The 25,665-nt window shown below is 45.5% G+C and overlaps 1 protein-coding gene across 3 annotated transcripts; it reads right to left on the bottom strand.

Moving 5' to 3' along the window:
• Positions 1 to 12,786: 12,786 nt before the first annotated feature.
• LOC120322245 lies at positions 12,787 to 25,000 on the bottom strand. Of its 3 annotated transcripts, none has more exons than XM_039377299.1 (3): positions 23,525 to 25,000; positions 19,057 to 19,989; positions 12,787 to 14,340 (listed from the first exon to the last, which is right to left on the bottom strand). In XM_039377299.1, the coding sequence occupies exons 2-3, from the start codon at positions 19,585 to 19,587 to the stop codon at positions 13,486 to 13,488; spliced, it is 1,386 nt and encodes a 461-aa protein (XP_039233233.1). In that variant the 5' UTR covers positions 19,588 to 19,989; positions 23,525 to 25,000; the 3' UTR covers positions 12,787 to 13,485. The 3 variants fall into 3 exon arrangements, with proteins under 3 accessions (XP_039233233.1, XP_039233235.1, XP_039233234.1); XM_039377301.1 differs by having other exon boundaries at positions 19,057 to 19,115; positions 23,774 to 25,000; XM_039377300.1 differs by lacking the exons at positions 19,057 to 19,989; positions 23,525 to 25,000 and adding an exon at positions 18,830 to 18,848 and having other exon boundaries at positions 12,787 to 15,273.
• Positions 25,001 to 25,665: the final 665 nt, after the last annotated feature.

The following is a 25,665-nucleotide window of genomic DNA, read 5'->3' as shown; positions in this document are numbered from 1 at the left end:
CGGTCGGGTTTTCTTGTGGAGTGTATGGAGCCGTGAGCTGGTGTTTTACACCCAGCTCCTCCAAAAACCTCTTGAATGCCCTGCTCGTGAACTGGACTCCGTTGTCCGTGATCATGACCTTTGGCACTCCGTACCTGGCCACTATCCGCTCTCGCACGGCCTTTCGCAGCGTCTCGGTGGTTGCCCTACGCATCGGAACGATCTCGGTCCACTTGGAGAACCTGTCCACCAGGACCAGCAGCATCGAATTGCCGTGCTTTGACCTCGGCAATGGGCCCACAAAGTCCGCACATACGGTGGCCCACGGTTCTTCCGGCACCTGTGTCAGCATTTTCCCGGCTGCTTGCAGTTGGTTGGGCTTGTATTTCATGCAGCTCTCGCAGTTCCTTACGTATTTCCTGACGTCTCGGTGCATTCCTGGCCAGTGGTACCTGGCTGCCACCCTCGCCATAGTCTTCCGACTTCCCAGGTGTCCCGCCGTCGGCATGTCGTGGTTCTCGGCCATGACGCGCTGTCTCTCCCTGGTTGGTACACACAGCTTCCATGACACCACATCCTCGTGTCCTGCCCGGTGCGGAATGTGCCTATACAATTGGCCGGCCTCTTCCAGGTAGTCCGGGTACTTTTGGGGCTCCTGCTTCATTTTCCTCCGCATCCCATCTATCCACTTGCACTCCTGCTGTTCGTCCGGTTGCCCTTCTTTCGTTATCCTGCGGCTCGTTTCCTGCAGCGGCTGCCTCGATAGGGCGTCCGCGACGATGTTCAGCTGGCCCTTTCTGTACGAAATCTCGAAGTCGTATTGTTGGAGCTCCAATGCCCATCTCGCGATCCTTCCGGACGGACTCTCGATGCTGTTCAGCCACTTCAGGGCCATGTGATCCGTTATCACTTTGAAATGGTAGCCCTCCAGGTATGGTCTTAATTTCCTGACAGCCCACACTATTGCTAAACATTCCTTCTCTGTTGCAGAATAATTTTTCTCCGCTCCGTTCAGCGATCTGCTGGAGTAGGATATCACCCGCTCGCCTTGCTCGGAGTGCTGTGTGAGGATAGCGCCCAGCCCGTAGTCGCTGGCGTCCGTCTGTAGCACGAACGTCCGTGTGAAGTCGGGGCATGCCAGGATCGGGTCGGCGACCAACCTAGTTTTGACGGCTTCGAATGCTTCTTGGTGGGCGTCAGTCCATTCCCATTTTGCTTGTTTCTTTAGGAGTGCGTTCAGTGGTTGTACCAACGTTGCAAAATCCGGTACAAAACGTCTGTACCACGACGCCACTCCTAGATACTGTCGCAGTTCCTTAACGTTTCCCGGGGGCTTTAGCTGAGCTATTGCCGCTACCTTCTCCGGATCCGTTCCGATGCCCTGATCCGTCACCCGGTGGCCCAGGTATTGTAGCTCCTTTCGAAAGAACTTGCACTTATCTGCGTTAACTTTCAGGTTTGCCGCCCTCAGCCTCCGGAACACCTCCTTCAGGTTACGCTTGTGCTCTTGTAGTGTCCGTCCGTCCGATCACAATTATGTCGTCCTGGTACGCAAATGCGTGTGGCATCATCTCTGGTCCTCTGGGTTCTTCGGGTAGTAGCGCTGTTTGACCGGTTGATCGTCTTTCATCGTGATTCTGTGCACCGCCACCGTTGACGTCCCTTGGACTCTTCCCAAATCTGCTAGCTCTGCCTTCAGGAAGCCGTCTATATCTTCCTCCGCAAAGTCGGTCGTCCTTTCCACTACTGCCACTGACAGCTTCTCGCGTGCATTGCTTCGCACCAGCTGTCCCGCCGGTATCGTTGCGCTCAGACCCGCGCATGCTATCCTGGCTCCAACTTTCGTTAGGAAATCCCATCCCAGTACTAGCGCGTCGATGATGTTGTGGAGAATTAGCAGTTGCATTCTTACGGTCCTCTCTCCCAGTCCTACGTCTACTTCGAGCAGCGATGTGACCTCCTCGAACCGTCCATCAGCCATCCGCACCTCTCTTCTCGTGGCTACGACCTCTCCCACTGCCCGCAACCTGTCCGCCAACTCTTCGCTAATAAAGCTTGCTGTGGCTCCGGTGTCCATCGTGGCCTTAACTTCCATTCCGTTTATGAGCACTGTGGCGGACAGTTGTCTTTCTTCCGCCTTCAGCTTGCCCATTAATTTTGAGGGGCAGCACCTTGCGAACCCTGGTTGCCCCTCTGAGGCTGGGGTCGCGTGGCGTTTCCCGATCTTGGGCAGCATTCTGCGGTCTTCCGGCCGATTCGCCCGCACGACCAGCAAAATGTGATCGGTCGGTTCCGACACTCCCGCATCCAGTGCTCCTGGCTTCCGCACCTATGGCAGGCTTGCGCTGGGTTTAGCACAAACCCCCGCCGCGCCGGGTCTGGTCCTCGCCCGTTCGTCTCGTGCCTCGACGGTCCTGTGGGCTCCTCTTGGCACCTTCTGCACACCGTGTGCTGTTCCCCTCTTTGGAAATCCCGCTGGTGGCGGGCTCTTTGGGTCTGCTCTGATTCGAACCGCTCCCTCTGGGAGTCCAGTTCCTCGAATTCGTCGGCCAGGACCATCAGAGCATCCAGGTTTCGGCACTCGTATGGGCGGACAAACATCCGTAGAGCCGGAGTGCTGTTCTCCCTTATCCTCTCCAGGATCTCTTTGTGGGACATCCCCAAGGGCCGCATTAGGGTCTGCATGTCCACCATGTAATCTTTGAAGCATTCTCCATGCCGCTGCTTCCTCTGCCTGACCTGGTCTGCCAACTTCGTCATGAAGCCTCTGGGCAGGAAGAATTCCTGGAAGCTATGGATGAACTCTGCCCATGTCTCCCAGAACCTGTTGTTGGCGATGAACCACTTTAGGGCCCTGCCCTTCAGCAGTTTCGGCATCGCTCGTGGGATCTGGTTGATATCCAGGCCGTACGTCATTGCTGACCACTCCACCTGTTCCAGGAACTCCAATGGCTTGTCGTGGCCGTCGTACCGGAAGCTCCACTCCCGCACCTGTTTCGCCACCTTTGCGTAATCCGGAGGGGCTACCCTTGCGATGTCTCGCCGATCGCGGCTGGGCTCCCGCCTCTCCCTTCTCTCGCGGCTGCTTTCCCGCCGTTCACTTCCGGTTTCCTGCCTTTCGGCTCTGCTCCCGCTGGCCTCCATCATGCTGTGGACATCGAGGCTCCCCACCAGGCCTTCCACACCGGTGACTTTGATCTCCGGGGCCGGTCTTCTTGCGTACTCCCTCTCCAACGCCTCGAGTATGGCGACTGTTTCGGGCTCGTCTGTGGTCTGCTGGATAAATTCGGACAGCGTCCTCCGCATATCCTCGACCAACCCTTCGAACTTAATGCCTAGGGCGCTTGCTATTGCGGGAAAGTCATCCCTCTTCAGGCTGTATAGCCACGATTTCCCCATCTTCTCCTCTGTTCTTTTTGATCAGGACAATCACGGTTGGGCGCCAGATGTAACGAACTGTTTTCTCTTATTTCGGCTCGCTACGAAATGCAACGGCTAGCTCAGAGATTTTGTTTGTTCGTCCCACCAAATTTATGATTTGTGTGATTGCCCGACCAAGAAGAAGACAGATTCTCAGATTTAACCACTTTTATTTATCGTCACTTGTTGACCAGGATTCGGTGATCCTCGCCGCTGGATGCACGTCGTTGCTCCCTCGTCGTCCTTCCGTCGTACGCCTGCGTCGCTGCCGACGGGGATCCGTAACGGCTCGCCTGGGGCTTAGGATGTTATGGGGCAGGGTGTATCGTCCACGAGTTAAGCTAGCGCTCCCCTCCGAACCACCGTTGCGACCACTGACTCCACTGTCCCTTTCTGACTACGCTAGGTCCTCGCCGAAGGATAGCCTGCGGCTCGACCGGGGCTTAGGATGTTATGGGGCAGGGTGTATCGTCCACGAGTTAAGCTAGCGCTTCCCTCCGAACCACCATTGCGACCACTGACTCCACTGTCCCTTTCTGACCACGCTAGGTCCTTGTGTTCGCTCGTCCTTCGCTGATCTTCACGTGCGGCGATCCACTCTGGATGCCCGCTTGACGCACTTGTGTTCCCGTCGTTTCACTGTCACTCGGTATCGACTCTTCGCGTACTTCTTCGCTTTCCGTATGGCTGTAAGGCCTCGCGTACTTCTTCTTGACTGTCCGGCTGTAAGGCCCTCGCGTACTTCTTCTTGACTGTCCGGCTGTAAGGCCCTCGCGTACTTCTTCTTGACTGTCCCGAGCTGCGCCGGCGCCGTCCCTTATATCGGCTGCGGGAATCCCGTTATTTCCCGTTTTGCACACGGCTCGCTCGGGTACAAGGTCCAAACATGTCCCGTTACACGGTGCGTCCTCTTTGTGCCTGTCCAAAGTCCGCACCGTTACCGTATGACCTCTACGCCCTTGGCGGGTTCGAGTCCAAGGTCCAGCGCGGTACCGTTAATTCACGGTCTCTCCGCTTTGCCGGGGTCCAAGGTCCATTATTTACCGTTCGACCTGACCGCCCTTGGCTCCTCTCGCATTCCAGCCGTCTTCGCTGTTGCTATGCCGATCTCCTACACCCGGATTTGTGGGGAGTTTTAAGACTCCTCATAGAACATAAAAATTAATACATCTAAGCCCCCTCCCAGGAAACAGCTCCCAATCAAAAAGAAGAAGTGCCCAGCGGACTGCGAGGGAATTTGGAGCCCCTTTTGTCAAGGAACCTGTGCGATGACCAGCACCGGTACCGCCTGAGCCCATAGGCCCAGGACAGCAGCAGCCGAAAACTAAATTCGGGAGGCAAACCGCCACCTGAACCTTCGAGGGAGCGTTAGCGTGCCCGGCCGGCGACGTCCAGCTAACGCAAGGAAGATCTGCAGCCAAAATAAGGAGGAGCTGCAACACAAAATATTTTTTTTTTGTTGCCCTGCGTGGCACACCACCCTCAATGCACTGCGCTGCATATTATTTTTACACAAAATATTGTAACATTGAGCGGAATCTTTTCTGCCCGATGAGAAGAATGGCCCGTAAAGCCATCCACCAATTAGGCAGGTAAATGTTACAGTATAAACAAAAACTAAAATTTAACTTCAAAACAAAAAAAAAAATAATTCTTAAAACAAAATAGTTTAAATAAACCAAAACCCAAAAATAATAAAAAAAATGATATTGTAATTAAATACATACGAAAATGGGTTGGTTTGGATCGCTATACGTTAAACACAACAAAATAATAAAGAAGCGCTATATAAGTAGAGCGAACAATTTTTGGCGTTTTTACATACGCACTTTCATATCTGTTAGATTTACTGCATACTGTTGGCTTACGATAAATGCAGAAGAACTGCAAGAAATAGCTCGCCTCGACGAAGACGTCGCATGACATTTTGAAAACGTCATAAACCCAGACGTTTAGGTACGTTTTATAAATTCTATAGATTACGACAGCTGTGAGAGTCCCCAACAAAGAAAATAATGGGTAAACATATCCAGCATATAATTAGAAAAATAGAAAAGAAAGACCCGAACTTCGTGAGAATAGTATTCCTTATATCGCGAGAACCAATGCCTCTTTTCGATTTATTGTTCGTCCATTACGTAACAATATTTAAATTAAAAAGGTCACCTTTCTATGTTTGTTCAAGGAAGGACCTGGCAACAGTTCTTGCGATGATCGCAGGGGTCATAGTCGATGAAATAAAATTCGATAGTCAACCAAATTGGTTAGTCTATAAATATTAGAACTATTTACAAAGTTTGAATACAAAAATAAGGCTATATGGACTGGTAAAACATAAAAAATCAGATAGAACATATAAAAATAGCCTTTGATAAATCATATAAGTGCTTAAGCCAAAATAGGGAAATACAACAAAATACTCTAAATAGGCACGCACAAATATTGGTAGAATGCTTTAATGAAGCCGCCAATTACTAAATGTAAACAAAGATAGATTAACTAGAGTACATTTAACGCAAGAGTTAAAATTTCTAAACAAGTTTAGAGAAAACTTGTTTTTAGTAAAGAAAAGACATAATTTAAATCTGCTTGTTCCTACAATATTCAACACATCAGTTGAAAATGAAACAGGTGACAATACAGAAGTATCGGAAGACTCCGATCAAGACTCTAAAGAAGAGGACTCTGAACAGGAAATAAATGAAGAAGATCTGCACGATCTTACAATACCGGCAACAATTAAATTGCCAGAAATAGGAGAAGAAGAAAGTTTACAGCCCCCAAATATAGACTTAGAAGACAGAATGACTGACTCAGCCGCAATTTCAAGGGAATACGTGCGACAAATTTCGTCCATGATACCCGAGTTCGATGACAAGAAAGTCAATTTAAAAAGATTTTTGACGGCTCTCCGACTAACAGATCTCACGAAAGGAGATCAGGAGATGTTAGCCGTTGAAGTAATTAAGACGAAAATAATTGGCCCTTTGTCATACAAAGTTAAAAATGAAAGGACCATTATTGGAATCATAGGTGTATTAAAGGCATCAGTTATAGGCGTATCGCCTGATGTCATTAAAGCAAAATTGCTAAATACACAACAACGTGGTAAAACTGCAGCGCAGTATTGAAAATCTGCATTGAATTGAAAATCTACGTAGATGACGGACTGGACTCGAACAACGCAGATAAGTTCGCAACGAAAGAAGCGATCACTGCGATGATAAGGAATAGCGAGCATGATAAGATCAAGACAATTCTCGAAGCAGGTAACTTCAGCAGGAATAGTGTAATAATTGTACATACACTGCTGCACAGAAATGACCGGCAACTGTTCGTTTTCTTCGATAAGAATAGAGGATATTTTCGAGGAAATAGTTATCGTGGAAATTACCAAAATAGAGGTAATGGCCGCGGTAACTATAATAACAATTATAGAGGCCGAGGTGGTTATCGCGGAGGTAATAGAGGCCGCGGCGGTAACCAGAACAACAACAGAGGTGGAGGTTACCAAAGGGGTAAACAAAACCAGAACTCAAACAGAAACAATAATAATAATACCGTCAGAAACATACAGACGGAAAACCAGCAGGCCCCCTTGAGCAACAGAAACAATAATAATAATACCGTCAGAAACATACAGACGGAAAACCAGCAGGCCCCCTTGAGCAACAGCCAACAGTAAGGCTGTATAGAATCAATCTCAATTTAAGTATTTTTATAAAGTTAACAATTCAATGGTAACTCTATTAATAGATACAGGTGCAGAAATTTCACTGCTTAAATGCAGTAATAATAACTTAAATCATTTAAACTCAAGAGATACAACAAATATCTCAGGAATAGGGCAAGGGACAATTGATTCTCTAGGTACTATAGATGCAGATAGACGATTCGTCGCATTTTGCAATTATTACAGAAGATTTATTAAAAATTTCTCTGAGAAATCACGCCACTTAACAAGGCTTTGTAAAAAGAATGTTCCATTTGAATGGACAAGCGAATGCAACGAAGCATTCGAATATCTTAAAAGGGAATTAATGAAACCTACACTTCTTCAGTACCCAGACTTCAGAAAACAATTTTGCATAACCACAGATGCTAGTAAACAAGCATGTGGAGCGGTACTATCTCAGGACCATAACGGTCAACAATTACCAATGGCATACGCTTCAAGAACCTTTACACAAGGCGAAAGTAATAAGTCCACTACAGAATAAGAACTAGCAGCTATACATTGGGCAATAAATCATTTTAGACCATATATATATGGTAGGCACTTCTTAGTACAGAGTGACCATAGGCCATTATCATATTTGTTCTCGATGAGAAATCCAAGTTCCAAGTTGGCCAGAATGCGTCTGGGTCTTAAGGAATATGATTTCAGCGTAGAATACCTAAAGGGGAAAAATAATTATATAGCAGATGCTCTTTCCCGAATAACTATCGGAGAGCTAATATAAATGAATAAACAGATACTGAAGGTCGAAACGAGAGCTTCAGTAAGACAGAAAAATTCCTGCGCAGGAGAAACATTGCAAGAACCAAAAAGAAATAAGGAAAAAATATAAATGCCCAATATCAATCAGGTAATCAATAACATTGATGCCAAGAAATATATTTTTCTCAAAATAGACAAACATAAGTGTTTGTATAAAAGAGGCAAAAATATTATAACACGTTTTGATATGACTAATTTTTATTCTAATGAAAAAATCGATTTAGATCAGTTTATTCAAAGGCTTAATGAAGAAAGAAAGCAAGAATAAATAAGATCATTCAAACGCAATTGTCACCAAGTGAACAAATCTTCGAGTTTGTCACTATAAAGAATTTTAAAGAAAATGGCAATAAAATACTGAAAAATTTAAAAATAGCGCTATTAAACAAGGTGACTAAAATAGATAAATATGATAAGGTTCAAATAAAAGCAATACTGTCTAAATGTCATGACGATCCGTCAGAAGGAGGCCACTCAGGAATTTCTAGAACCCTGAGGAAAATAAAAAACTTTTATTATTGGCCACAAATGACAAAGGCAATAACTAAATATGTCAAGACATGTTTAAAATGCCAACAGGCTAAAACGTTGAAACATACGAAAATGCCAATGACTATAACTGAAACACCAGCAACTGCATTTGATATAGTTTTGATAGATACCATTGGTCCACTTCCAAGATCATAAGATGGAAATGAGTATGCTGTCACTATCATATGTGATTTAACTAAGTATTTGGTTACGGTACCCATACCAAACAAAAGTGCAAAATCAGTTGCTAAGGCAATATTTGAACATTTTATTCTCAAGTACGGTCCAATGAAAACAATCATTACGGGCATGGGAACGGAATACAAAAATCAAATCATAGACGATCTGTGCAAATATATGAATATAAAAAACATTACTTCAACAGCAAATCATCACCAGACTTTAGGAACAATAGAACGAAGTCACAGAACATTCAACGAGTATGTTCGCTCATATATATCTGTTGACAAAACCGATTGGGATATATGGATACAATATTTTACTTATTGTTTCAACACAACACCATCGGTAGTTCATGAATATTGTCCATATGAATTAGTATTTGGAAGATTACCAAGACAATTCACAGATTCTAACAGAATAGACAGAATAGATCCTATTTACAACATGGATGACTATTCAAAAAAGTTAAGCTAAGATTAGAAATAGCATATAAAAGAGCTAAAAATATGTTACACAAGGCAAAAGCCGATAGAAAGATAAAATATGATAGAAATACTAGTAACTTCGAATTAAAAATAGGAGATAAGATAAGATACTTAAAAACGAAACAGGTCATAAGCTTGATAATAATTATTTAGGACCATATTTAGTTTCAGAAATAGGAGATAATGACAATATTACAATTATAGGAAATAAAAATAAAATACAGATAGTCCATAAAGATAGGTTACAAATTTTTAATTCCTAATACATTTTGTTTGGTTGGCCAACCACAAATAAAAAACTAATAAAAACATTAAAATAAAAAACTATTACTTTTCAAATACAATCTAAATAAATATATTCTTTAATATTTCTTTACTCATTAATTTTAAATACTAAAATACATACAAACAAAAATATTACAAAAAAAAATATGTTTATATATATATATAAATATATTTAAATAATAATAATAATAATAATAATAATAATAATAATTTTTTTTTTTTTTTTTTTTTTTTTTGGGTTGAGGAGGGGGAATGCCTCACGCATCTCCCGTTTGCCGTCGCAAAAGAGTTATGTGGGGCTTGCACCCACTAAAACCCCCCCTCGCCTTTGGCCGTTTTTCCACCTTGGGAAAGCTTTCGCCATTACTTCGAAGTGGTGCCAGTTAAGGGCTATGCGCTCTCATCTTTTTTCTGCGTCCAGATTACCCAGTTGTTTCGTTCAAATCAGGCTTTTTAGCTCTGAGAATGGTCTCTACAAATCCTGCGATATGTTTCCAGGCTGATTCGCTGTCTATCATTTTTCTAACAATATTTGCTGGGGTTATTGCTCCAACAAGTTCCTCCAGGCATCAACGTGCCGATCCGAACTTTCCGCACTGGAAAATGGGTGCTCAACATTGTCCATCTCCGCATCTCCATATACGCATCTGGCGTCATTTCTTTTTCCTATAGAATGTAGGAACGCACCAAAGTAACCGTGTCCTGTTAACATCTGGGTAATGTAGTAGTTCACTTCTCCGTGCGCCCTTGCAGTCCATGCTACCAGGTTTGGTATCAGCCTAGCTGTACATCTTCCTTTTTCTTCAGCTGCCCATATTTCTGGCCATTGTTGAAGTGTTTCATCTCTGCTTCGTGCGATTAACGCTCTCGTCGTCTCTCTCGCCTGTCTATTCCCATAGATCCGTTTTCTCTCTTTGGCTATTAGATCGATTGGTATCGCGCCTCCGATTACTGATGGAGCAGGGCCGGATACCGTTCGATACGCGCTCGCGATTCGTAGAGCCATGGTTCTTTGCACCTCCAGTAAAGGTTTTCACCTGCAGACGGTCTCCAGGGTGCCAGCCCAGACCTCACATCCGTACAGCATGATTGCGTTACTCACCTCCATCAAGAGTTTCCGCCTTGATTGTAGAGGGCCGCCTACGTTTGCCATAAGTCTGCTAAGCGACTTAGTCGTCACGGTTGCACGTTTCCTCGTCTCTTGTATGTGTGAGCTAAATGTCAATTTTGAGTCCAGTCTAACTCCTAGGTACTTTATATCCTTCCGCGTCCTTATTACGTTTTCCCCAACTCTCATATCTATTTCTAATGGGATCCGTCTTCTGGTAACTAGCAGGAGCTCGGTTTTCTCGTCAGCCAGTTTTAGATCGTGTGAGTTCAACCACCTTTTTACTCTCGTCATTACTTGTGTCAGCTTGCGCTGTGCGTACTCGGTATTTCGAGCTGTAATGACAGCGACTATGTCGTCTGCGTAGCCCACTAAAAACGTGTCGTCCGGCATTTCTAGATGAAAGATTTCGTCGTAGCTAATGTTCCATAGCTCCGGTCCAAGTATTGATCCTTGAGCTGCTCCTGAAGTTATGTCTATACATTTCTCTCCTGCTATTGTTTGGTACAGTACTCGTCTGTTGTCAAGATAGTTTTGTATTATCCGCATTAGGTATCCTGAGATTTGGAATCGTCTTTTTAAAGCATCAATTGTGTTTCCCCATTGAACACTATTGAATGCGTTTTTCACGTCAAGAGTTGCTAAAAGTACTACCGGTCTGGAGAAGTGGTTGCCTTGTTGGCTGCTGAGGGCTTGGCTGACGACTTCTTGTATTGCTCCAATGGTCGACCTACCAGGTCTAAAGCCATGCTGCCTCGGGGAAAGGCCACCCCCTCTTTCGATTGCTGCTGATAGTCGCGGCTTAATCATTTTTTCCAGTTTTCCGGTTGTGTTTAGCATGCAAAGTGGTCGATAAGCTGACGGGGTTAAGGGATCCCCCTTTCCTTTGCTTATCAGGACTAAACGTTGCAGCTTCCAGGTATCTGGAAATTTCCCGCTGGTAATGCACTCGTTATACATATCCATCAGGATTTGGGGTCTGTTCTCGGCAATCACTGTTAGGACCTCTGCTGGGATATTGTCGGGTCCTGGGGCCTTCCTCCTTTTTAGAGTTTTTGCCGCTCTCTGTAGTTCATCTACTGTGAAGAGCTCGACTTGTTCATCTGCTATTGGTGTGGTACTTCTAGAAAAACTATATGTGTGGTCGGGGAATAGTGCTTTAACTATGTGGTCCATTTGTCCTTCCTCCAGGTCCGGTGTTGTTCTTCTTGCTCTAAGCTTCTTCATCACAATTTTATACCCCATACCCCATGGGTCAGTATTGACGTCGTTGCAGAGGCTTTTCCATTTCTCCGTTTTACTTTTCCAAATGGCAGTGGTCAAGTCCTTCTTGGATTTCTTAAACTGACTTTCCTGTTCTGTAAATTGTCCTCTCCGTCTAGCTCTAGTAAGGCGGCGTCTGTTTTTGATGCACGTTTCTCTGAGAGTTTTTATCTCATCTGTCCACCAGTACACTTCTTGGCCTTGTCTTCGAGGGTTGCCCATTTTTGGCATTGCAGCGTTGCACGCTTGTTTGATCGTTGCCATGTTCTGGTTGACTATGTCTCCGCCACTCTGTCGGTTTTGTCTTGCGTCGATCTCTAGTATCAGCCGTGCTTTGTCCAACCGCTTAACATTCCACCCTTTTCTCTTCGGTGCTACTGTAGTTACCGCGTTTTCTGCTATGTTAAACGTTATATAGTTATGGTCACTTCCGTTGTTGGTGTCAAGAACTTTCCAGTCTGTGATTTTGTGTGCGCCGTTTTCTGACACTAGTGTTATGTCAGGGATTGTACCCTCGTTCCCTAGTCGATTGAATGTGGCTGTTGCTCCTACATTTGCAGTGAGTATTCCGATTCTTGCTGCCATATTGAGAACTCTACGGCCTCGAGAGTCGGTTGACGGCATACCCCATTCTATTGCTCTTGAGTTAAAGTCACCTGCTATTATAAGGTCGCCTCTTATTTGCCTTGCGTTGTCTTCAATACCTTCAAGTTTCGTCTGGAAAGTCTGAATATCGTCACTTGGGGTCAAGTAGCAGCATATCAAAGCTACTTCAGGCACAGAAAGCGCTGTGTAGTTTTAGCAATGCCGACCATGTACCCATGTAATAGAAGAAGTCGACGATGGAAACGTAACCTGGAACAACACCGAACTTCACCTAGAGGGCACCTACCTGGTTCAACTATCAAATGACTTGAAGTATATAGGAACATAATAATTATAATTTTTTTTTTTGGGTTGAGGAGGGGGAATGCCTCACGCATCTCCCGTTTGCCGTCGCAAAAGAGGTATGTGGGGCTTGCACTCACTAAAACCCCCCTCGCCTTTGGCCGTTTTTCCACCCCGGGAAAGCTTTCGCCATTACTTCGAAGTGGTGCCAGTTAAGGGCTATGCGCTCTCATCTTTTTTCTGCGTCCAGATTATCCAGTTGTTTCGTCCAAATCAGGCTTTTTAGCTCTGAGATTGGTCTCTACAAATCCTGCGATATGTTTCCAGGCTGATTCGCTGTCTATCATTTTTCTAACAATATTTTCTGGGGTTATTGCTCCAACAAGTTCCTCCAGGCATCTACGTGCCGATCCGAACGAAAATATATTGAGAACATATTGAGAACTCTACGGACTTGAGAGTCGGTTGACGGCATACCCCATTCTATTGCTCTTGAGTTAAAGTCACCTGCTATTATAAGGTCGCCTCTTATTTGCCTTGCGTTGTCTTCAATACCTTCAAGTTTCGTCTGGAAAGTCTGAATATCGTCACTTGGGGTCAAGTAGCAGCTAGCTATCGTCCAGTTTCTGATTTGTGTTAGGACGTGGCATCTTCCTCTTTTGTCGTTTCTGTGTGGAACCGTGGTAGGGTCGGGGATCCATATTGCCACCGTCTTTGTATCGGCTTCTAGCCAAACCCCTTCCTCCCGTCTCTTATATTGTTCAGAAATGATAACCACGTCGATTTGGTTTTCTATCACAATTTGGTGCAGCAGGTCGTTTGCCGTTCTGCTTCTATGCATATTAGCTTGAAGAATCTTCATGGCTTTCCTTTTTGGCTACGCTAGAGCAGTTCGCTGTCCCAGGGAGGTGTCCAACGTCGCTCCTGTTCTCCGATGCACAGATACAACATCTGGGTGCCTTTGTGCAAGTCTTCATTTTATGTCCGCTTTCACCACATCTGATGCAGAGGTCTCTCCTATCCGGTCCGTTGCAGTTATTTTGCACATGTCCGACCCCGAAACACTTAAAGCATCTCTTTATGTCAAGACACCGCTTAACCCGGCAGCGGGTCCATCCTATTTTTATTCTCTGCTCCGCCAATATCTTTGACGCGTCCCTCATAGGTAGTGTAACAAAGGCTCGCCTTTGTTCTGACCTATTTACTCCTGTCAGTTGTATTAAAATTTCTTGGCTTGTATCGCCTATTCCTTCTCTTATTGCTGAGATTATTTCATCCTCTTGTGTGATGCTGTCGATATCTCTTATTTCCAGTTTGACTAATTGCTTTATGGTCTTCGCTGTAGCACACTCTTTGAGTGTATCCTTAATAACATCGCACAGTTTGTCCGTTTTGCTTCTTTTTGAAAGTTCTAAAAGCATATCACCTGACTTGGTTTTTCTAACCGACTGTATATTACTGTCGGAATCCTCTGGTTTCAGGTTTTTTCGCAGGTTGCACAACACCTCGGCATAGCTCTTTCCCTCTGCTGGTCTGACTAGCACAGCTTCAGGGCGAGTGCGCGTTCTTGCGCTAGGCTTGTTTTTTGTTTTCTCAGCTCCACTGTGCCTTACGTCCGCTTCTTTAGTGTTGCTTTCCTTTTTCCCCTTCTTATATGTGACCGTTTGAAATCCGTCATTTGTCTGCGTATTTCGGACCTTCTTGCTCGGCTCTTGCGCAGCCGGCCTAGTGGCTGTCCTCTTCTTCAGTGTCGAAACTGGTGTTTCGCTCAATAAATTGCCGGATATATTTTCTTTGGCCTTCCTCGATTCCTTTGAGCGCTCTAGTTCAGCAGCTTTCCAGCTCGATCGATAATTTTCTATGACATCAAAGAGCTCACTCATTTCTGAGGTGCCATCCTTGACGTCCATACTGATATTCCGTTGCTTCTGCATTGCTATCTTCATTTTCCTTAGAATGGCTTTGCATTGCGATAAGGCCCTTTCTTCTAACGCCTGCATCTTATATATAAGCTCCTGTCGTGGGGAGCATGACGTCGAGGTCTGTGTGAACAGGGCAGTCGGTTGCGGCGGGTGGGGGGTTATTTCACCTTCAGCCTCTGTTTTGCCCTTGTCCACATCGTTAGGGTTGGTCATCGTCGTCGCGTTGTTGTCCGGTGTTCTTGCCATCAGGCCGCTCTTCCTGAATACGTCTCCTTCATTGTTCTTGTTTCGTTGTGTGTTGTTCATCTTGTGTGAGTGGGTCCAAACTCTAGGCCGCTATCTCCCCGCATATGTGCAGTAGTCCTGTTGCGACCCCATGGGTCCCTATGCAAGCAGTGAGGTTCATGCGAGGGTTGACACAGAGCTTCATGGGCAACTGTGTTCAGAGCCAGGACGGACTCTAAGCAGGATTCCTTTCAACTGCACCTGCACCACCGAGCCATCGGTGTGCGGCTCGAACGTACTTAGAGACTTGCTAAGTTTTATTTGGACGGAGGCAAGTGAGGCATTATCCTGAAAGCCGGTTCAGCGAGATGTCACTCTTACTTACTAAGGTAACAGAATGCCTCATTCGTCAGCCCGAGATCATCGATTCAAGTAGGTTATATCTAATCGTTAGTCCTAGTGGTATCCATGGTCGTGCCGTGACTAGGGATCGCGGGTGTGTCAGGCCCGTCACCCGGTTGGGGTGCCCTTGCGGGAATAATAATAATAATAATAATATTATATTATATTATATTATATAATATTTTTTTTTTTTTTTTGGGTTGAGGAGGGGGAATGCCTTACGCATCTCTCGTTTGCCGTCGCAAAAGAGGTATGTGGGGCTTGCACCCACTAAAACCCCCCCTCGCCTTTGGCCGTTTTTCCACCCCGGGAAAGCTTTCGCCATTACTTTGAAGTGGTGCCAGTTAAGGGCTATGTGCTCTCATCTTTTTTCTGCGTCCAGATTACCCAGTTGTTTCGTCCAAATCAGGCTTTTTAGCTCTGAGAATGGTCTCTACAAATCCTGCGATATGTTTCCAGGCTGATTCGCTGTCTATAATTTTTGTAACAATATTTTCTGGGGTTATTGCTCCAACAAGTTCCTCCAGGCATCTACGTGGCGATCCGAACGAAAACGGTGTGCTCAACATTGTCCATCTCCGCATCTCCATATACGCATCTGGCATCATTTCTTTTTCCTATAGAATGTAGGAACGCACCAAAGTAACCGTGTCCTGTTAACATCTGGGTAATGTAGTAGTTCACTTCTCCGTGCGCCCTTGCAGTCCATGCTACCAGGTTTGGTATCAGTCTAGCTGTACATCTTCCTTTTTCTTCAGCTGCCCATATTTCTTGCCATTGTTGAAGTGTTTCATCTCTGCTTCGTGCGATTAACGCTCTCGTCGTCTCTCCCGCCTGTCTTATCTCATAGATCCGTTTTCTCTCTTTGGCTATTAGATCGATTGGTATCGCGCCTCCGATTACTGATGCAGCAGGGCAGGACCAGTCTAACTCCTAGGTACTTTATATCCTTCCGCGTCCTTATTACGTTTTCCCCAACTCTCATATCTATTTCTAATGGGATCCGTTTTCTGGTAACTAGCAGGAGCTCGGTTTTTTTCGTCAGCCAGTTTCAGATCGTGTGAGTTCAACCACCTTTTTACTCTCGTCATTACTTGTGTCAGCTTGCGCTGTGCGTACTCGGTATTTCGAGCTGTAATGACAGCGACTATGTCGTCTGCGTAGCCCACTAAAAACGTGTCGTCCGGCATTTCTAGATGAAAGATTTCGTCGTAGCTAATGTTCCATAGCTCCGGTCCAAGTATTGATCCTTGAGCTGCTCCTGAAGTTATGTCTATACATTTCTCTCCTGCTATTGTTTGGTACAGTAGTCGTCTGTTGTCAAGATAGTTTTGTATTATCCGCATTAGGTATCCTGAGATTTGGAATCGTCTTTTCAAAGCATCAATTATGTTTCCCCATTGAACACTATTGAATGCGTTTTTCACGTCGAGAGTTGCTAAAAGTACCACCGTTCTGGAGAAGTGGTTGCCTTGTTGGCTGCTGAGGGCTTGGCTGACGACTTCTTGTATTGCTCCAATGGTCGACCTACCAGGTCTAAAGCCATGCTGCCTCGGGCAAAGGCCACCCCCTCTTTCGATTGCTGCTGATAGTCGCGGCTTAATCATTTTCTTCAGTAGTTTCCCGGTTGTGTTTATCATGCAAAATGGTCGATAAGCTAACGGGGTTAAGGGATCCGCCTTTCCTTTGCTTATCAGGACTAAACGTTGCAGCTTCCAGGTATCTGGAAATTCCCCGCTGGTAATGCACTCGTTATACATATCCAGCAGGATTTGGGGTCTGTTCTCGGCAATCACTGTTAGGACCTCTGCTGGGATATTGTCGGGTCCTGGGGCCTTCCTCCTTTTTAGCGTTTTTGCCGCTCTCTGTAGTTCATCTACTGTGAAGAGCTCGACTTGTTCATCTGCTATTGGTGTGGTACTTCTAGAAAAACTATATGTGTGGTCGGGGAATAGTGCTTTAACTATGTGGTCCATTTCTCCTTCCTCCAGGTCCGGTGTTGTTCTTCTTGCTCTAAGCTTCTTCATCCCAATTTTATACCCCATACCCCATGGGTCAGTATTGACGTCGTTGCAGAGGCTTTTCCATTTCTCCGTTTTACTTTTCCGAATGGCAGTGGTCAAGTCCTTCTTGGATTTCTTAAACTGACTTTCCTGTTCTGTAAATTGCCCTCTCCGTCTAGCTCTAGTAAGGCAGCGTCTTTTTTTGATGCACGTTTCTCTGAGAGTTTTTATCTCATCTGTCCACCAGTACACTTCTTGGCCTTGTCTTTGAGGGTTGCCCATTTTTGGCATTGCAGCGTTGCACGCTTGTTTGATCGTTGCCATGTTCTGGTTGACTATGTCTCCGCCACTCTGTCGGTTTTGTCTTGCGTCGATCTCTAGTATCAGCCGTGCTTTGTCCAACCGCTTAACATTCCACCCCTTTCTCTTCGGTGCTACTGTAGTTACCGCGTTTTCTGCTATGTTAAACGTTATATAGTTATGGTCACTTCCGTTGTAGGTGTCAAGAACTTTCCAGTCTGTGATTTTGTGTGCGCCGTTTTCTGACACTAGTGTTATGAGGGATTGTACCCTCGTTCCCTAGTCGATTGAATGTGGCTGTTGCTCCTACATTTGCAGTGAGTATTCCGATTCTTGCTGCCATATTGAGAACTCTACGGCCTCGAGAGTCGGTTGACGGCATACCCCATTCTATTGCTCTTGAGTTAAAGTCACCTGCTATTATAAGGTCGCCTCTTATTTGCCTTGCGTTGTCTTCAATACCTTCAAGTTTCGTCTGGAAAGTCTGAATATCGTCACTTGGGGTCAAGTAGCAGCTAGCTATCGTCCAGTTTCTGATTTGTGTTAGGACGTGGCATCTTCCTCTTTTGTCGTTTCTGTGAGGAACCGTAGTAGGGTCGGGGATCAATATTGCCACCGTCTTTGTATCGTCTTCTAGCCAAACCCCTTCCTCCCGTCTCTTATATTGTTCAGAAATGATAACCACGTCGATTTGGTTTTCTAGCACAATTTGGTGCAGCAGACCGTTTGCCGTTCTGCTTCTATGCATATTAGCTTGAAGAATCTTCATGGCTTTCCTTTTCTGGCTACGCTAGAGCAGTTCGCTGTCCCAGGGAAGTGTCCAACGTCGCTCCTGTTCTCCGATGCACAGATACAACATCTGGGTGCCTTTGTGCAAGTCTTCATTTTATGTCCGCTTTCACCACATCTGATGCAGAGGTCTATCCTATCCGGTCCGTTGCAGTTATTTTGCACATGTCCGACCCCGAAACACTTAAAGCATCTCTTTATGTCAAGACACCGCTTAACCCGGCAGCGGGTCCATCCTATTTTTATTCTCTGCTCCGCCAATATCTTTGACGCGTCCCTCATAGGTAGTGTAACAAAGGCTCGCCTTTGTTCTGACCTATTTACTCCTGTCAGGTGTATTAAAATTTCTTGGCTTGTATCGCCTATTCCTTCTCTTATTGCTGAGATTATTTCATCCTCTTGTGTGATGCTGTCGATATCTCTTATTTCCAGTTTGACTAATTGCTTTATGGTCTTCACTGTAGCACACTCTTTGAGTGTATCCTTAATGACATCGCACAGTTTGTCCGTTTTGCTTCCTTTTGAAAGTTCTAAAAGCATATCACCTGACTTGGTTTTTCTAACCGACTGTATATTACTGTCGGGTTTTTTCGCAGGTTGCACAACACCTCGGCATAGCTCTTTCCCTCTGCTGGTCTGACTAGCACAGCTTCAGGGCGAGTGCGCGTTCTTGCGCTAGGCTTGTTTTTTGTTTTCTCAGCTCCACTGTGCCTTACGTCCGCTTCTTTAGTGTTGCTTTCCTTTTTCCCCTTCTTATATGTGACCGTTTGACCTTCTTGCTCGGCTCTTGCGCAGCCGGCCTAGTGGCTGTCCTCTTCTTCAGTGTCGAAACTGGTGTTTCGCTCAATAAATTGCCGGATATATTTTCTTTGGCCTTCCTCGATTCCTTTGAGCGCTCTAGTTCAGCAGCTTTCCAGCTCGATCGATAATTTTCTATGACATCAAAGAGCTCACTCATTTCTGAGGTGCCATCCTTGACGTCCATACTGATATTCCGTTGCTTCTGCATTGCTATCTTCATTTTCCTTAGAATGGCTTTGCATTGCGATAAGGCCCTTTCTTCTAACGCCTGCATCTTATATATAAGCTCCTGTCGTGGGGAGCATGACGTCGAGGTCTGTGTGAACAGGGCAGTCGGTTGCGGCGGGTGGGGGGTTATTTCACCTTCAGCCTCTGTTTTGCCCTTGTCCACATCGTTAGGGTTGGTCATCGTCGTCGCGTTGTTGTCCGGTGTTCTTGCCATCAGGCCGCTCTTCCTGAATACGTCTCCTTCATTGTTCTTGTTTCGTTGTGTGTTGTTCATCTTGTGTGAGTGGGTCCAAACTCTAGGCCGCTATCTCCCCGCATATGTGCAGTAGTCCTGTTGCGACCCCATGGGTCCCTATGCAAGCAGTGAGGTTCATGCGAGGGTTGACACAGAGCTTCATGGGCAACTGTGTTCAGAGCCAGGACGGACTCTAAGCAGGATTCCTTTCAACTGCACCTGCACCACCGAGCCATCGGTGTGCGGCTCGAACGTACTTAGAGACTTGCTAAGTTTTATTTGGACGGAGGCAAGTGAGGCATTATCCTGAAAGCCGGTTCAGCGAGATGTCACTCTTACTTACTAAGGTAACAGAATGCCTCATTCGTCAGCCCGAGATCATCGATTCAAGTAGGTTATATCTAATCGTTAGTCCTAGTGGTATCCATGGTCGTGCCGTGACTAGGGATCGCGGGTGTGTCAGGCCCGTCACCCGGTTGGGGTGCCCTTGCGGGAATAATAATAATAATAATAATATTATATTATATTATATTATATAATATTTTTTTTTTTTTTTGGGTTGAGGAGGGGGAATGCCTTACGCATCTCTCGTTTGCCGTCGCAAAAGAGGTATGTGGGGCTTGCACCCACTAAAACCCCCCCTCGCCTTTGGCCGTTTTTCCACCCCGGGAAAGCTTTCGCCATTACTTCGAAGTGGTGCCAGTTAAGGGCTATGCGCTCTCATCTTTTTTCTGCGTCCAGATTACCCTGTTGTTTCGTCTAAATCAGGCTTTTTAGCTCTGAGAATGGTCTCTACAAATCCTGCGATATGTTTCCAGGCTGATTCGCTGTCTATCATTTTTGTAACAATATTTTCTGGGGTTATTGTTCCAACAAGTTCCTCCAGGCATCTACGTGCCGATCCGAACTTTCCGCACTGGAAAATGGTGTGCTCAACATTGTCCATCTCCGCATCTCCATATACGCATCTGGCATCATTTCTTTTTCCTATAGAATGTAGGAACGCACCAAAGTAACCGTGTCCTGTTAACATCTGGGTAATGTAGTAGTTCACTTCTCCGTGCGCCCTTGCAGTCCATGCTACCAGGTTTGGTATCAGTCTAGCTGTCCTTTTTCCTTTTTCTTCAGCTGCCCATATTTCTTGCCATTGTTGAAGTGTTTCATCTCTGCTTCGTGCGATTATCGCTCTCGTCGTCTCTCCCGCCTGTCTTATCTCATAGATCCGTTTTCTCTCTTTGGCTATTAGATCGATTGGTATCGCGCCTCCGATTACTGATGCAGCAGGGCAGGACCAGTCTAACTCCTAGGTACTTTATATCCTTCCGCGTCCTTATTACGTTTTCCCCAACTCTCATATCTATTTCTAATGGGATCCGTTTTCTGGTAACTAGCAGGAGCTCGGTTTTTTTCGTCAGCCAGTTTCAGATCGTGTGAGTTCAACCACCTTTTTACTCTCGTCATTACTTGTGTCAGCTTGCGCTGTGCGTACTCGGTATTTCGAGCTGTAATGACAGCGACTATGTCGTCTGCGTAGCCCACTAAAAACGTGTCGTCCGGCATTTCTAGATGAAAGATTTCGTCGTAGCTAATGTTCCATAGCTCCGGTCCAAGTATTGATCCTTGAGCTGCTCCTGAAGTTATGTCTATACATTTCTCTCCTGCTATTGTTTGGTACAGTACTCGTCTGTTGTCAAGATAGTTTTGTATTATCCGCATTAGGTATCCTGAGATTTGGAATCGTCTTTTCAAAGCATCAATTATGTTTTCCCATTGAACACTATTGAATGCGTTTTTCACGTCAAGAGTTGCTAAAAGTACTACCGGTCTGGAGAAGTGGTTGCCTTGTTGGCTGCTGAGGGCTTGGCTGACGACTTCTTGTATTGCTCCAATAGTCGACCTACCAGGTCTAAAGCCATGCTGCCTCGGGGAAAGGCCACCCCCTCTTTCGATTGCTGCTGATAGTCGCGGCTTAATCATTTTCTCCAGTAGTTTCCCGGTTGTGTTTATCATGCAAAGTGGTCGATAAGCTAACGGGGTTAAGGGATCCGCCTTTCCTTTGCTTATCAGGACTAAACGTTGCAGCTTCCAGGTATCTGGAAATTTCCCGCTGGTAATGCACTCGTTAAACATATCCAGCAGGATTTGGGGTCTGTTCTCGGCAATCACTGTTAGGACCTCTGCTGGGATATTGTCGGGTCCTGGGGCCTTCCTCCTTTTTAGCGTTTTTGCCGCTCTCTGTAGTTCATCTACTGTGAAGAGCTCGACTTGTTCATCTGCTATTGGTGTGGTACTTCTAGAAAAACTATATGTGTGGTCGGGGAATAGTGCTTTAACTATGTGGTCCATTTGTCCTTCCTCCAGGTCCCGTGTTGTTCTTCTTGCTCTAAGCTTCTTCATCCCAATTTTATACCCCATACCCCATGGGTCAGTATTGACGTCGTTGCAGAGGCTTTTCCATTTCTCCGTTTTACTTTTCCGAATGGCAGTGGTCAAGTCCTTCTTGGATTTCTTAAACTGACTTTCCTGTTCTGTAAATTGCCCTCTCCGTCTAGCTCTAGTAAGGCAGCGTCTTTTTTTGATGCACGTTTCTCTGAGAGTTTTTATCTCATCTGTCCACCAGTACACTTCTTGGCCTTGTCTTTGAGGGTTGCCCATTTTTGGCATTGCAGCGTTGCACGCTTGTTTGATCGTTGCCATGTTCTGGTTGACTATGTCTCCGCCACTCTGTCGGTTTTGTCTTGCGTCGATCTCTAGTATCAGCCGTGCTTTGTCCAACCGCTTAACATTCCACCCTTTTCTCTTCGGTGCTACTGTAGTTACCGCGTTTTCTGCTATGTTAAACGTTATATAGTTATGGTCACTTCCGTTGTAGGTGTCAAGAACTTTCCAGTCTGTGATTTTGTGTGCGCCGTTTTCTGACACTAGTGTTATGTCAGGGATTGTACCCTCGTTCCCTAGTCGATTGAATGTGGCTGTTGCTCCTACATTTGCAGTGAGTAATCCGATTCTTGCTGCCATATTGAGAACTCTACGGCCTCGAGAGTCGGTTGACGGCATACCCCATTCTATTGCTCTTGAGTTAAAGTCACCTGCTATTATAAGGTCGCCTCTTATTTGCCTTGCGTTGTCTTCAATACCTTCAAGTTTCGTCTGGAAAGTCTGAATATCGTCACTTGGGGTCAAGTAGCAGCTAGCTATCGTCCAGTTTCTGATTTGTGTTAGGACGTGGCATCTTCCTCTTTTGTCGTTTCTGTGTGTAACCGTAGTAGGGTCGGGGATCCAAACCCCTTCCTCCCGTCTCTTATATTGTTCAGAAATGATAACCACGTCGATTTGGTTTTCTAGCACAATTTGGTGCAGCAGGTCGTTTGCCGTTCTGCTTCTATGCATATTAGCTTGAAGAATCTTCATGGCTTTCCTTTTCTGGCTACGCTAGAGCAGTTCGCTGTCCCAGGGAGGTGTCCAACGTCGCTCCTGTTCTCCGATGCACAGATACAACATCTGGGTGCCTTTGTGCAAGTCTTCATTTTATGTCCGCTTTCACCACATCTGATGCAGAGGTCTCTCCTATCCGGTCCGTTGCAGTTATTTTGCACATATCCGACCCCGAAACACTTAAAGCATCTCTTTATGTCAAGACACCGCTTAACCCGGCAGCGGGTCCATCCTATTTTTATTCTCTGCTCCGCCAATATCTTTGACGCGTCCCTCATAGGTAGTGTAACAAAGGCTCGCCTTTGTTCTGACCTATTTACTCCTGTCAGGTGTATTACAATTTCTTGGCTTGTATCGCCTATTCCTTCTCTTATTGCTGAGATTATTTCATCCTCTTGTGTGATGTTGTCGATATCTCTTATTTCCAGTTTGACTAATTGCTTTATGGTCTTCACTGTAGCACACTCTTTGAGTGTATCCTTAATGACATTGCACAGTTTGTCCGTTTTGCTTCCTTTTGAAAGTTCCAGAAGCATATCACCTGACTTGGTTTTTCTAACCGACTGTATATTACTGTCGGAATCCTCTGGTTTCAGGTTTTTTCGCAGGTTGCACAACACCTCGGCATAGCTCTTTCCCTCTGCTGGTCTGACTAGCACAGCTTCAGGGCGAGTGCGCGTTCTTGCGCTAGGCTTGTTTTTTGTTTTCTCCACTGTGCCTTACGTCCGCTTCTTTAGTGTTGCTTTCCTTTTTCCCCTTCTTATATGTGACCGTTTGAAATCCGTCGAAACTGGTGTTTCGCTCAATAAATTGCCGGATGTATTTTCTTTGGCCTTCCTCGATTCCTTTGAGCGCTCTAGTTCAGCAGCTTTCCAGCTCGATCGATAATTTTCTATGACATCAAAGAGCTCACTCATTTCTGAGGTGCCATCCTTGACGTCCATACTGATGTTCCGTTGCTTCTGCATTGCTATCTTCATTTTCCTTAGAATGGCTTTGCATTGCGATAAGGCCTTTTCTTCTAACGCCTGCATCTTATATATAAGCTCCTGTCGTGGGGAGCATCACGTCGAGGTCTGTGTGACGGCGGGTGGGGGGTTTTTCACCTTCAGCCTCTGTCTTGTCCTTGTCCACATCGTTAGGTTGGTCATCGTCGTCGCGTTGTTGTCCGGTGTTCTTGCCATCAGGCCGCTCTTCCTAAATACGTCTCCTTCATTGTTCTTGTTTCGTTGTGTGTTGTTCATCTTGTGTGAGTGGGTCCAAACTCTAGGCCGCTATCTCCCCGCATATGTGCAGTAGTCCTGTTGCGCCCCCATGGGTCCCTATGCAAGCAGTGAGGTTCATGCGAGGGTTGACACAGAGCTTCATGGGCAACTGTGTTCAGAGCCAGGACGGACTCTAAGCAGGATTCCTTTCAACTGCACCTGCACCACCGAGCCATCGGTGTGCGGCTCGAACGTACTTAGAGACTTGCTAAGTTTTATTTGGACGGAGGCAAGTGAGGCATTATCCTGAAAGCCGGTTCAGCGAGGTGTCACTCTTACTTACTAAGGTAACAGAATGCCTCATCCGTCAGCCCGAGATCATCGATTCAAGTAGGTTATATCTAATCGTTAGTCCTAGTGGTATCCATGGTCGTGTCGTGACTAGGGATCGCGGGTGTGTCAGGCCCGTCACCCGGTTGGGGTGCCCTTGCGGGAATAATATTAATAATAATAATAATATGAATCATAATAATAAGACAACCAATAAGTAAACTAAAGACCACCCTAGATCCTTAAGTCCATCCTAGTCCTAAATATGCAAGTTCAGCAATGTACGCCTTTAGGGGACGCACTTGACTCCCATTGGGTATCGAGTATGAACTTCATATATACATATTTGTATATTTTGCTAGTGTCAGCACTTTTGCTGTCACGCGCGATCGGCCTGCTGGCCACGCTAAGTTCAGTCATAAGTAAAGTCAATTTGGAGAAGCATTCAAAAGAAGTGACAAATTAAATAAACGGAACTATGCTCCACAATAAAAACCAAACCTAAATATTGAATTGATTACTGGCGGATTCTACATATTACAGACTTGATGATCATCGACAACCAACAGTTCAGCAACTTGAAACCTTCAGTCTCGACCCCTGGAGCATCTCTTGTGCAGTTTACGGCCGAAGAAAGAGAAAGAAAGAAAGAAAGAAGAAAGGTTCTATCTCTTGAAGCATTGGAAGCATTGCACATAAACAACACTGGACAGCTGATGCACATAAGAATCCATTCAACGATCAACAGCATTACTTTGCTAACGCTCTTTGGGATTGTTCTGGTTCTCATCCTGGGTTTGCACACGTATAGCCAACGGCAGACGAGCATAACCCATAACATCAGCCGATTTCGTGGCCTATTGAAAGCTGACGCCGATCCTCTGCCACCAAGGTCTGCGCAGCTCACAGCTAAAGACTCACGGCTTGTTAGGGACAGCTTAGGGTAACATAGTTGCAAATTGGACTTAGACAAATAAAGTCGAAAGTGAACTCCAATATCTTTTATTTTTTTACTTATCTACAAGCACATCCTTAAGATCTAGCATTCATAGAAGTACAGGATTTTCTGAGTTTTAGGAGCCATGGCACCTCAGGCCTTCACCTGCAGAATTATAATATAATGCTTATTATATCTTATTAAAACTTA

This window comes from Drosophila yakuba, unplaced genomic scaffold (genome assembly GCF_016746365.2).
Source record: "Drosophila yakuba strain Tai18E2 unplaced genomic scaffold, Prin_Dyak_Tai18E2_2.1 Segkk2_quiver_pilon_scaf, whole genome shotgun sequence".
NCBI lineage: Eukaryota > Metazoa > Arthropoda > Insecta > Diptera > Drosophilidae > Drosophila > Drosophila yakuba.
This window is presented reverse-complemented; position numbering and strand designations above follow the sequence as displayed.

Excerpts from the sequence above, each read along its gene's own strand:
- LOC120322245 (XM_039377299.1), bottom strand. The coding sequence starts at position 19,587 with ATGAACAACACACAACGAAACAAGAACAATGAAGGAGACGTATTCAGG. Across the intron at positions 14,341-19,056 it reads CGCAAGAGCCGAGCAAGAAG|GTCCGAAATACGCAGACAAA; the intron begins GTCAAACGGTCA and ends CCGAGCAAGAAG.